General features: G+C 39.0%; 1 protein-coding gene across 1 annotated transcript in view; it reads right to left on the bottom strand.

Annotated features, from left to right (window-relative positions):
- LOC149300548 (Fanconi anemia group C protein-like) overlaps nt 1-13,283 on the bottom strand; it is a 63,293-nt gene that overhangs the window by 25,416 nt on the left and 24,594 nt on the right. The window contains exons 4-5 of the mRNA XM_089485035.1: nt 2,008-2,121; nt 230-294 (exon numbers count right to left, since the gene is read on the bottom strand). Of these exons, the coding sequence (XP_089341161.1) occupies nt 230-294; nt 2,008-2,121 (179 nt within the window). The remainder of the gene's footprint in view (nt 1-229; nt 295-2,007; nt 2,122-13,283) is intronic.

The following is a 13,283-nucleotide window of genomic DNA, read 5'->3' as shown; positions in this document are numbered from 1 at the left end:
ACTGGTTTAATAAAGATTATCATAGCACTGCTGCATACCGGAAGCACATTAACATAGCACTGTTTAGTTTCAGAGTAGGGCAAGATAACCCTAGCACAGCTGAAGGAGACCGATGGCTCGGCTTTGATGAGCTAAAACAAAGATGAGGGAGTTTATGAAGCTGAGCCGACTTGCAAGTAATGTACCTACGACAATATATAAAATAATAAAATATTTATGTAAAACATACGCATTATCAGTGTTGCTTTCCCCAAACCGACTTCCTCTGAGCCTTGAAATTAACGATTTAATGGTCTGCAAAATAAAGAGGAACAATTAATAGGAGAGAATGGCCCTTTAATTTCCAAGCAAATTTAATTAATGCTCCAACAGAGAACATAAATGAGTAGAAAACACCATGTGGACTAAATTAATACTTAATATGTTACCTGTCTCTGAGATATTCAAACTTGGGGTACAAGGCTTTCCAAATATGTGCCAGTGTACTTTTGGATCACTTATCTAGGCTAGTAATGAGGGCCAACAATTACAAAACAAACCCTCACCGTAAGCACAAAAACATGGCTGTGATGTTACTGCACTGGCTCACAGGAAAAAATCTCACAAAAGGAAAAGATAGCAAGACACGAAAGACTCATGAATTTTACAAGGGAGCAGCTTCTCCTGAGGTTGATTTAGCAACACTCCTCTTTAAAGGGATTTTGTCAAATAAAAAATGGACAGGGACAACTGGTGTATGCCAGGATGCCCAATTGCAGGGCTCAATAAACCCCCTAAAATCACTTCTTGGAGCCTAGGGTTTTGCAGGACAGGGGGAGCAGTGGGCGCTCAAGGTTATGTGCACAGCACTCATCTGTCCGGTAATGGAGGCACCCAGTGGGGTCGCAAAATGTGCATTTTGTGACTCCACATTAGTAGAGGGGCACCAGCCCGGCAGCTCACACAGAGTACGAGCTGCAGTGAAGACAGGTCTCTGCAAGGTAATAGGGAGACAGGGAGTAGTGTGTGTGTACTGTAGTGTTGGAGTCAGTGCATGTGTGTGTATATGTATAACGCTAGAGTGTTACAGCAAGTGTGTATATTTTATGCATATACTGTATATGTAAAGCGTTAGCTAGTGTATGCATATGTATAGTGTCAGTGAGTGTGTATGTGTTAGTGTTTGATAGTATGTGTGAGTGCGATGAATGTATAAGCGTATGGTGTGTATATGTCAGCATGTGTGTGTTACTGTGAGGTGTTAGTGAGCATATGAGTGGCATGGGCATGTGTTACTGTATGGTGCTTAAGTGTGTAAGTATATGTTAGTGTATGGCGTTAGCATGAGTGAGTGTGTATTACTTTTTGTTGTGGTTGTGTGGGTGGGTCTTGGTGTAAAATGTTATCGTGAGTAGCAGTATAAGTGTTGGAGCGTCAGGGGTGAGACTAGGGTTAGTGGTGCCAGAAAGACAGAGAAGAGAAGCCATTTAATATTTTTAGCAACTTCATATTTACTATGAAATTGATTTACCAAAAATATAATGTACAATGTATCAGTGTTTTTACTAATTTTACTATCAATTCTTTATTAAATAGATAACTATTGATATTTATCTGAAAAATATTTAATGTATTGATCAATAATTTCTTATTCAATAAAATCCTATTTTATTACACAGATTTTGTGAGATATCTTTCTTGATTATCTTTATAATGGGACTTATTTCTTAATTAAGTTTTGGCAGGTTCCTAGTTCCAAACCAAATGTGTCAACCCCTGCCCAAGAATAGAGCAGACCTTTCTGTGCCACCTATGTAGCACAGCATGGAATCTAGAAGAGGTATCAAAATAATTTTTATGAGCTAAACCTTTGCTTAAACGTACTGTGCTTTTCACTTGGGGAGCTCTCTCATACTGTGCTATTCGTTAACAGTTTACTCAGATGTAATCATATTGGAGAGATATTTAATTATTTAATTGTTTACTCAAATTAACTCATATATTGATAAAGTAAGACACAGTCCTTACATTCTTGAAAAGCTTCCCATGGTAGTCAGTGGATGTGCAGCCAAGTTGCTCTATAGCTTTTGAGTCTTCATTTAATCCTGATACCGATGCAGAAAATAGGTGGCATAGCAAATTCTTAAAAAAAACCAAAAAAAAAAAAACCCAGAAAATATTATAAGAAGATCATTTTGTCTCCTGATCAGACACTTCTCCAATTACTATCTGTGGTAGTATTGCGGTCTTATTTTGTCTTGCATTTCATGCTGTAAACTCAATAAAAAGATTATACAAAACAAAGGAAAATATTTTAAAGGCCTACATTGGCTTTCACATTTAAGGCTCTCAATTTGGTTAAGCTTATAGCACACTTTGATTAACAAATATGTCCAAAAACAAGAAATTACGTAATGGTTTGGGATAACACAAATTCACATAACCTGTAACATAAGGAAACAAACCTTATGGGACCCAAACCAAAAGTGCACAAAGCTTACGTCCCCTGCAGCTAACATGATGAAAAAATACTCAGTGGGTTTTTCATCAGTGTTATAAATGAAAATAAATATATAGGGGGGGGGGACAAAACACAAATATCCATTTCCATTAAATCCAAAGAAATTACAGCAGAGATGGATTATAAGAAAAGTCACATTTCAGGTGAAGAAAAGTGTTTTTTTGAAAGTAGCCGTCATACTACACAGAAAAAGGCCACTAAACTCTAATTATGGTAAATTTATAAGGAACTTTATAAACTATTAGGGAACTAAATCCCTAATAGCCATTCAATTAATAGAAACAAACAAAAAAAGAAAACGAGAGGTCGTATTAGGATGTAGTGTAATAAATTTGTCGGGGAGACATATGATGTATATGATGTATTTACCTACCTGATACCTTAGGGGCTAGCGTTTCTGTTGCACTAGTTGGTGGAGGGTAGTGATTTCCCCCTTTTTTTCTGCACTATTACCTCATACTAGGGATGATTTGATTTTCCCACTACGTTCTGTATTAATTTCATTTTATTGAATTTTGAATAAACAGATTTCTTACCATTTTTCTTTTCGCTATTTTTTGGGGGGATAGCCATCATACTATGCTGATGAGCAGCCACAAGGGGGCAGCAAACTGATGAGTTTAGTGGCACTGTGAAATTGTTAATGCTGCTTAACAATGATGACGTCCATTTAACAATTATATCGGTTTTAGATACGCAGATTTTAGATTTGTCTGATTACTAAGCACAACAACAACAAATGCACAGAATACAAATCAAACTGAACCTGTTCAATGTGACCTGGATTGTTCCCTAGCTCCACACAATAATAAACTACTAGAACTGAACACTGTTGAACAAAAAAGGACCTGTTAGGAGGCTATGGTTGGCAGATAATGTGGAACTATCAAATACACAGGACAATTACCGTACTTTAATTCTTTCACATAAGCATTACTATATATACACAAATCAGTGATTGCAAGAAAAGGGGGTACTTTAATTTACAGATGGGTGCTAGATAAACAGCCTTCCAGCATAAGTGGTAGAAGTCAATACAACAAGATTTAAACATTTAATCATGTATGAGACATATACAAGGTAATTCTAAACATGACAAGCCCAAGGGTTGAATATGGTCTGAGGTTTTTACATCGGGAAGATATGGGCAGACTAGGTTGGCCAAATGATTCTTATCTGTCATCAAATTCCATGTGTGGGAAGGGGCTCTGGCAATTATTTGAGCTACAATATGAAGCTGCAGAACCACCCTTCTGTAAGAGAAAAATGGCCTTACATAAAATCATGTGGATATTGTTTTTAAAAATGCATTAGTGGCATTAAATGTTATCTTTCGCGCATAAGTAAACTATTACGCAAACCTTGATTATATGAAGAGTAAGGTTTGGACAATCCTTATTTTAAGGACCTCTGACTCTCTAGTTTTAGATTATGGCCTCTTGTTTTTAACACTTCTCCTCCTCCTCCTCCTGAAATAAACTTCTTTCCTGCAGTTTGTTAAAATAAAAATATAAATGTTTTTATGGCACCTCCTCTCTCCTTCTTTGAGATCCTTTAGTCTTTCCACAATCATTTTTACCCTGCAAGCCATTTAAGGCTTTAGTAGCCCCCTCTGGACTCTCTCCAACATGTCAACTCTTCTGGCGATGGGGTCTCGAGAACTGTTCAAAATACTCTAGGTGAGGTCAGACCAGAGATCCGTAAAGCGAGAGAGCCACTTTTCTCTTTCTGCTACTAATATCGATCTATACAACCTCACACCCTGCCTGCTTTTTCTTACGTGTTATTGCCATGCCGGTTTGCCTTTAAGTCGGTAGAAATAATAAGTTCCAAGTCTTCTGTTGCCCCTAACAGAACATTGCCTCCAATGCCATATACTGCCTTAGGGTTCTTACGCTCCACAGTCTACTACTGTGTCTATTAATATCACACACACACAAAAAATACAAGAACTATTTACTAAATGTTAAAATGTGATGGAAAAATGAAAAAATGTGATGGAAGCTAAAACAGCGCCATAGGGGACCACAGTCAACAGGCTGGCATTTCAAAGATTGATCTACTTCACAAAACCCAGAGTGACGTGCCAGAATGTACCGCTTACCAGGTACACAAAGAAATTACATTGTACACCTATATTCAGAAATTAGAAACATTGATATGGCCACCAAATAGGCACACATATTTAGCCCAAGGAGTGCAAATGTATGCCGTTAAATATCAAGGTAACTGTATAAAGCAGTTTCCTTGTTGGACCTGTAGAGGGCAGGATTGGTTCTCCTGAGGTTACAAACAACAATTGGTAATTTATTACAAACTATGGTATGAGTAACGGTTAGCGTTTTTGTTTTTTTTAGAATAAAATATTTAACATAACTTGAAGATGTTGCAACAAAGTGCTTGACTTTACAAAGCAAAGAAAAAGGATATACCAGTAACTTCAAGGACCTGAAAGGAATATAGAAAACAAGGATTGCTTGGAAGATCAATGCATAGTGATGCCCGTTATCTGAAATCATGATTAATAATATGGAATAAATGGAAATCACTGTAATTAAAATAGACAAATATTGTTTCTTGTCTTATTTAAAAGGAAACCAATGTTCTGGAAACGCAAATATTTTTCTATATTCCTTTCAGGTCCTTGGTTAACCACAATGAACCAAAGGTTGCAACTGGAAAGTGCCAAAAATACTACGTGGGGTGAGGGAACATCATTTGTGTTACCGTATAGCTTTTTGCGGATTGTAGCTTATTTTTGTGCAATCCAGTGTTGGTAGGATAGAAAAAAGGTATATGGTGCTGCTACTGTGGCTTAGGACCACACAACTTCTTGGTGGAAGAGTTCCAGGTTACATCTACGAGTCACGCTCAGCACCGGTACAAAGCTTAAATCATGCGGGTATGATTTCCATCAAGTTTACGTGTGGCCAATCACCAAAGGGTTATTTAAAGTTAAGCATTAAATCCTTAGGTTTTATTATATTTATTTATTATATTTGATTAAATGTGAAAATGACAAAAGCAAAAATTTGTAACAGCTCCCAATCAGAGACAGGGCTACCAAATCCTGCTGACACGACCTTAGTCATACTTCTCTAAACACCGAATCTGGACTGCTACAAAAGACGCCCTGTGATGAGGAAAAGTAGAAACCTACAAATATATTTCCTCTTCTTGGATGCTAATATTGGCAATGGCTGCTTCTGCTGACAATTGAACAGATTTACACCAAAGGGAAATGCAATACCTTTGGCAGATATTTTTTATTATTACTATTATTATTTTTTTTGCAATACATGCCTAGAAATTCCAAACCTTCAAAGTAATGCAGAGCAGACACCCTACAGCAAAGAAATACTTATAAGTGACTTGTGGTTGAAATACACTCCACTGTCCAATGCCAAAAACAAACCACTGATATTATTAACTATTTTTTTTTAGCAAACATTTCCACGCAATAGTAATTTTCTTTAGTCTGTATTTTGTTTTGTAATATGGAAGTAATAGAATTCTTATTATGTACAGTGTATTGGGACATAAACCTATTTCAGCTTGGGAGAGGCTGCTTTTCCTAGGATGATGTTTTGGTAGTTTTCCCAGTTTAATGCAGGGACATAATTAGAAACCACAGGACCCAGTGCAAAAATTGCCCCGGGACCCCACCCAAACTCGTCAGGGTTTCCCCCCTTCTGGCAAACATATGTAAACACACATCCTCAAATTCACTAACACACATTCATTCTAACACACTCAATCTCACCCCACTTACACATACATGCCCACACACACACACAATTACACATACATGCCCACACACAAATACATATACACACACAAACATCTACACATACATACACATTCATGCTCACAAACACACAGTAACACAACCATGCTCATATTCATACATACATACAAACAAACCCCTGCCTCCGCTTACCTCTCATCGCTCCTGCAGCTTGCTAGCCGGTTCTCACAAACTAAGGGCAGCCACGTTTAACTGTGGGGTCACGTGAGTCCAATGCTTCCTGTCTCCCCGTGCCGGTTTAAAATAATTTAGAAAGGTCCCTTCCAGCCTGGAGCAGAGCAGTCTAAGTCAGAAGGGGCCTCATTCATTCACAAAAGGAGCTTGCCTATAGTTAGTCGACCATATACATTAGGTCTAGCTTAACAGCAGGAAGGCTACACTGGTGATGGATCAAAAGCCTCTAAATAAATCGTGACTGGTGGAACAAGGTACACTGTTCTCAATCTCCCTGTTGTTTAGTCTATACAAGAGCAATGCACGTTATTTCATAGTTTGAAAGTTTGGTTGTTCTCCATCTACACCAAAATAGTCATGGAAGCATTCGTATGGAAAGGTACACAAAGTTCTTGTTCATTAAATAACTCAGCACTCGCTCTGGTTGCAAGTAGTCGAAGACATTTATTATTCATGATAAACCAGTGAAGCACTAAATTGGGCTCATAGTAATACCCATTGTTGGAGTACAGGTATAATTTAAAAGTGAGAGTAGGTATTGTATGTTTTATTTATTTGCATTGGTTTCTAAGGTGATTCAGCTTAAAAAAAAAAAACAATGTCACTTTGGTACATCCAATCTAGCCCGCTAAACACGTCTTTGTCAGCACCCCTATTTAATATGAAATGAAAACAAACAATAAAAACCAGAGTTCCCCATATCACATGCTATGTAAATAATTTGAAAAGCAAAAATAAACATTTGTGTGTAACTTAGAATTCCCACCGCATGAATAAAAAGAGACCCTGTGTGGGCCGCATTCAGTTAGCGGTAAACTCCACAGAAATGCTTGTAAAGATCTTCAGTATATCTATACATCTTTATTACAAGAGCACATTGCTGCTGCCCCAAGCCACAAAACATATGCATTTTCAGTCTGCCAAAAATCTAAGGCAGTGATCACGGTGATGTGTCCCTAAAATTTTAAGGGAAGAGTCTCCCCAATAAATAAAATACACCTAATGCAGAACATGTGTCTAGAATGGGTGGTTATAAACAAATGATCCATACAAAGCTCATCTTGCGAAATATGCTTATGAACCCTTACAAAACACAGAGTCAGGATATAATGTGCTACAAAACGTATTGAAACAGCTGCTTGAGTAATATTATCCCTTTTATCCCCTTTGGGACGTACCTGTACATCCTTAAAACCTGCTGCAAGAAGACCATTTGGAAGTACTGGTACGTCCTGACTTTGCTGCCGCTGCTCCATGCTGCTACACAGAATATCAGGCAGTCTATGGCACTGCTGGGCTCTCCCTTTGCACCCCCTGCTGGCTGATCGCGATTACTGCAATCAGCCCAAACAGATCAGGAAGAGGAGGAGAAGGAGAGAAATAGTTTTTCCCTCTTCCAAAAACTAGAGAAAACCATAAAAAAAATAAGGGACAAAAAAACACAAAAATAAGTCAAATTGATTGGGAGAATAAAAAATTTATGAGATCCCCAAAGAGACCCAGAGCCATACTGCACTGAGAAGAGTGAAAAAACTAAAATGTAAAAATAAAAAGCGCTCCTTAGCTTTTCCACTATAAGAAAAAAAAAACACTACCCCAAAGTCAATAGTATTAGAATATGTAATAAGGGGTAATATGTAAAGCATGGATGTGGCCCTCTGGAACATAAAAAAATATATATGTATGTGGGGTATGACTAATCAGATGCTTAACATAAATTGGGTCATTGTTCAGCTGTGGCACTTACAGTATAGAAGAAAATATAGTATAGGGTTTGTTTTTTAAAATCTATTTTCACTAATTATTATGTTTTTCTTTTTCTACCTCCCCTGAACAAAACGATACCCATTTTTCGTGGGTTTGTCAAGTATAGAAAAGGGGGCTCATGGTTTAACAAACATATAGTAAACAGCACAATAAATATTTTAGTCCTTTGGTTCTGAACACTGGCCTGAAGGGGTTACTACTTAAATACCGTATTTGCTCGATTATAAGACGAGGTTTTTTTCAGAGCAAATGCTCTGAAAAATACCCCTTGTCTTATAATCGGGGTCATCTTATAATCAGACCTCAAATAGGTCTGACTATGAGACGACTAAGATCCAGATCCCCCCCAGCTGCAGGGGACCTGGATCCTCCTGTCTCCCCCCCCCGCCCCACTTACCGGTACTTCTGAGTCCCCGATGTGTAGCTGGGGCAGCGTGTAGATGTCTACGCGATTCGCCGGGAACTCTGATCTCTGACAGTCGGGGAAGGTCTGCGCGATGGACGCAGACAACCCCGCTGCTAGCCACGCCTCCTTCCGGCTGCAGCGTAAGTGCGTGGGATCTACACGCTGCCCTGGCTACATGACAGGGAAGTCAGAAGCTCCGGTAAGTTTTCGGGGGGGGGGCAGTGTTAAATGGGGGGCATAAGGCATTTCTGGAGGCAGAGTGCTCTGTGAAATGCCTTTTAACCCCCTTAATGCCACTCTGCCTCCAGAAATGACTTTTTAACCCTCTATACGCCACTCTGCCTCCTGAATGCCTTAAACCTCCCAATATGCCACTCTTCCCCATAATATGCCTTTTAACCTTCTAAATGCCAGAGTGGCATATAGGGGTATAAGGCATTTCTGGAGGCACAGTGGCACATAGGGGGTCAAAAGGCATATCATGGGGCACAGTGGCATATAGGGTTAAAAGGCACATCATGGGGCACAGTGGCATTTAGAGGGTTAAAAGGCATATCATGGGGCACAGTGGCATATAAGGCATTTCTGGGGCAGATGTGCACAACTGGGGGGCAGGTTGGAAAATAGAAGGAAATAAAACCAAAATATTTTTCTCAATCATAGCTTTTATTAAAAAAAAATAGTTTACAGAGGAGCCACAAGAACTATGCACTTTAGGAGGGCAAAGTTTGATCAACTAAGAGAAGCCCTTAACACTGTAAATTGGGAAAATGTCCTCAAAAACAAGAGTACAGACGCTCAATGGGAGATTTTTAAGAATATCTTAAATTCTCACTGTGAAAGGTACATACCGTATGGGAATAAAAGAGTCAGGAACAAGAGAAAACCAATGTGGATAAATAAAAATGTAAAGGGGGCAATAAATGGCAAAAAAAGGCATTTAAGCTACTAAAACAGGAAGGCAGTGAGGAAGCACTAAAAAGCTATCGGGAAAAAAATAAAATATGTAAAAATCAGATAAAAGCAGCAAAATTGGAGACAGAAAGACTCATTGCCAAAGAGAGTAAAACAAACCCCAAAATGTTCTTTAACTATATAAATAGTAAAAAGGTTAACAATGAAAGCGTTGGCCCCTTAAAAAGTAATGAGGGAGAAGTTATAGACGGGGATCAGGAAAAAGCTAATCTATTAAATATATTCTTCTCTGCTGTATTCACAGAGGAAAATGAAATGCCAGGTAATATACAGCAGGATGAGATAACTGCCCCAGTACATGTCGCCTGTCTAACGCAGGAAGAAGTGCAGTGCCGCCTAAAAAAAATCAAAATAGACAAATCACCAGGTCCAGATGGCATTCACCCCCGCGTTCTAAGGGAGTTAAGTAATGTAATAGACAGACCCCTATTTCTAATATTCAAGGACTCTATAGTGACAGGGTCTGTTCCCCAGGACTGGCGCATAGCAAATGTTGTGCCAATATTCAAAAAGGGGACAAAAAGTGACCCGGGGAATTATAGGCCTGTTAGTTTAACTTCTGTTGTGTGTAAACTGTTTGAGGGTTTCCTAAGAGATGCTATTTTGGAGTATCTCAATGAAAATAAGTGTATGACTCCATATCAGCATGGGTTTACAAGGGATCGGTCCTGTCAAACTAACCTGATCAGCTTTTATGAGGAGGTGAGCTCAAGACTGGATCGGGGTGAATCGCTGGATGTCGTATATCTTGATTTTTCCAAAGCATTTGATACGGTGCCACATAAAAGGCTGGTACATAAAATGAGAATGCTTGGGCTGGGGGAGAATGTGTGTATGTGGGTAAGTAACTGGCTCAGTGATAGGAAACAGAGGGTGGTTATTAATGGTACATACTCTGAGTGGGTGACTGTTGCTAGTGGGGTACCACAGGGGTCAGTTTTGGGTCCTATTCTTTTTAATATATTTATTAATGACCTTGTAGAGGGATTGCATAGTAAAGTATCAATCTTTGCAGACGATACTAAGCTCTGTAACGTGGTTAACACAATAGAGGACAGCGCACGATTACATAGGTAATGGATCTGCATAGGTTGGAGGCTTGGGCTGGGATGTGGCAGATGAGGTTCAACACAGATAAATGTAAGGTTATGCACATGGGGAAGAAAAATCCAGGCTGGGAATATGTATTAAATGGGAAAACACTGGGGACGACTGACATGGAAAAGGACTTAGGAGTTTTAGTTAACAGTAAATTTACCTGTAGCGACCAGTGTCAGGCAGCTGCTAAGGCAAATAAAATCATGGGGTGCATCAAAAGGGGCATAGATGCCCACGACAAGGAAATAATTCTACCCCTGTACAAGTCACTAGTCAGACCACACATGGAATACTGTGTACAGTACTGGGCACCAGTGTACAAGAAAGATATAGTGGAGCTGGAGAGGGTTCAAAGACGGGCAACCAGAGTAATAAGGGGAATGGGAGGACTACAGTACCCAGAAAGATTATCAGAATTGGGGTTATTTAGTTTGGAAAAAAGACGGCTTAGGGGGTACTTAATAACTATGTATAAATATATAAGGGGACAGTACAGAGATCACTCCCAGGACCTATTTATACCCAGGACTGTATCTATAGGGGACATCCTCTACGGCTGGAGGAAAGAAGGTTTCTACACCAGCACAGACGGGGGTTCTTTACAGTAAGAGCGGTGAGATTATGGAACTCTCTGCCAGAGGAAGTGGTGATGGTAAACTCAATAAAAGAGTTCAAAAGGAGCCTGGACGTGTTTCTTGAAAGCAATAATATTACAAGTTATGGATATTAGATTAATAGGGACAGAACGTTGATCCAGGGATTTATTCTGATTGCCATATTTGGAGTCGGGAAGGAATTTTCCCCCTGGTATGGGGCAATTGGCATCTGCTTCATAAGGGTTTTTTTGCCTTCCTCTGGATCAACACAGTAGGGACACAATATGTATATAGGTTGAACTTGATGGACTTTGGTCTTTTTTCAACCTTATGAACTATGTTACTATGTAAAAGAAACCAGAAGGGCTTGCTAGTATTTTATCAATTTTCATGCGTTACATGTACAAATTACTAAATGTCCTCCTGGCATCCATTTACTATTATGTTCTTCACTGACACTAATATACCAACAGGAAACAAAAAATAGGAATGGGCAGCTACGTGAGATGCGATCACCAGATACAAGTTTACCCCAGGTCAGCTCTCGCTACACGCAGCTTAAGAAAAATTAAATTACACAGATTCAGAGCAAGAGTAAAAGAGATTAAAGATCGGCATAGGAAATGATTTATTTCCTGGTAGTACACACGGAATGTAGAATTTACACACGGGAGGCTGGGTTGACACTGAATAATGTTCCTGAAAGCCTTACTAAAACAGAACGCATATTAAAAGTACTTTGGGAACTTGAACGGTTCGGCGTGAGACAATGTTTATGTACTTGTGTGTAGCCTCTCACTCACTCTTGGGAATCCCTTTCATTTTCTATGGCCACATTAAGATTAAATTGCACACATTCTCATTATGACAGGATTGTGTATATTCGTAGAGCGCTACAGCACTCGAAGAGATTAACTAAGAATGGTCGTAATCAAAGTATCGTTTTTAACTCTGCAAAACAAAAACCTAAATTAACATGAAAAAAGGCTCTGTGTTCTTTCTTTTCAAACTATCCAAAATAATTTACATGCACATAGGGAAACCTAGAGTTAAAGAAAATGAACAAAAAAAAAACGGTTGTTTTTTTCAGGAAGGAAAACATGGATCACTTTGTGGAACACTCTTTTCTCCAGAAATCGGTTTTAAAAAGCACTGTGGCAAGAGGAAAAAAGACTGGATTTTTTTCAGACTGTGACCACCCACATTATGGGAAGCAGTATGATTAAAGGGAGTTCTGTGCTCCAATATCTGCCAGCACAGTCTGCTCCATGGCGTAATTATTATATTTGCAGTCTTCGCATAATCTGTTGCATGTGTTGGGGCAAGTCTCTCCCTACATTGCCCTGCCTGAATACCACAAGGCTAGGCAGGCAAACAACATTTAATTGGATTACAGGGTTGGAAAGCTCTACCTTGTAGGTTTAGTTCAAAGTGTATATACGGTATGGATTCTAAGAAGCATGCTAAAGGCTTCTAACGTGAGAGATGGTGGGAGGGAGAATAACCACATCTTCTTTCTAATGAACTGGTCTAGTTCTTTGCCCCTCCTGATCCCCCGTCGAATAATGAGGCAAGTCATTAACTTAGGTCTTAAAAGGCCTGAAACCATGTAAGTTGCGGTTTAAGAATGCACCAGGAGAACAGTAAAAACAGTCAAATGCATCTGTCACTTTGTTAAGAGATTACCCAAATTGAACATTATTGATTAACCCATGGATTTACAATTTCAATACTTTTTCCTGTAATGGTTTTAAGGATTCTTGTAAAAAGAAAAGTAAGGGGTGGTGTGCAGCCCTGGCACTAATAAAAGAACGTGCGCATGCTTGTAATGAAAAACAGCACACAGTACAAATAAATAAATAAAAGGAAAATGGCATTTAGGTGCACACCAGAGCTTCTGCATGTTTAATAGTATGATTTATCACTGTAGACAGAAAAAAAACCACACGAGCAAAGCAG

This window comes from Sceloporus occidentalis, unplaced genomic scaffold (assembly GCF_023333645.1).
Source record: "Sceloporus occidentalis isolate IW3139 unplaced genomic scaffold, rSceOcc1.0.p SCAF_24, whole genome shotgun sequence".
Lineage (NCBI taxonomy): Eukaryota > Metazoa > Chordata > Lepidosauria > Squamata > Phrynosomatidae > Sceloporus > Sceloporus occidentalis.
Note: the sequence above shows the minus strand (reverse complement) of the source record. Positions and strands in the feature narration are given on the sequence as shown.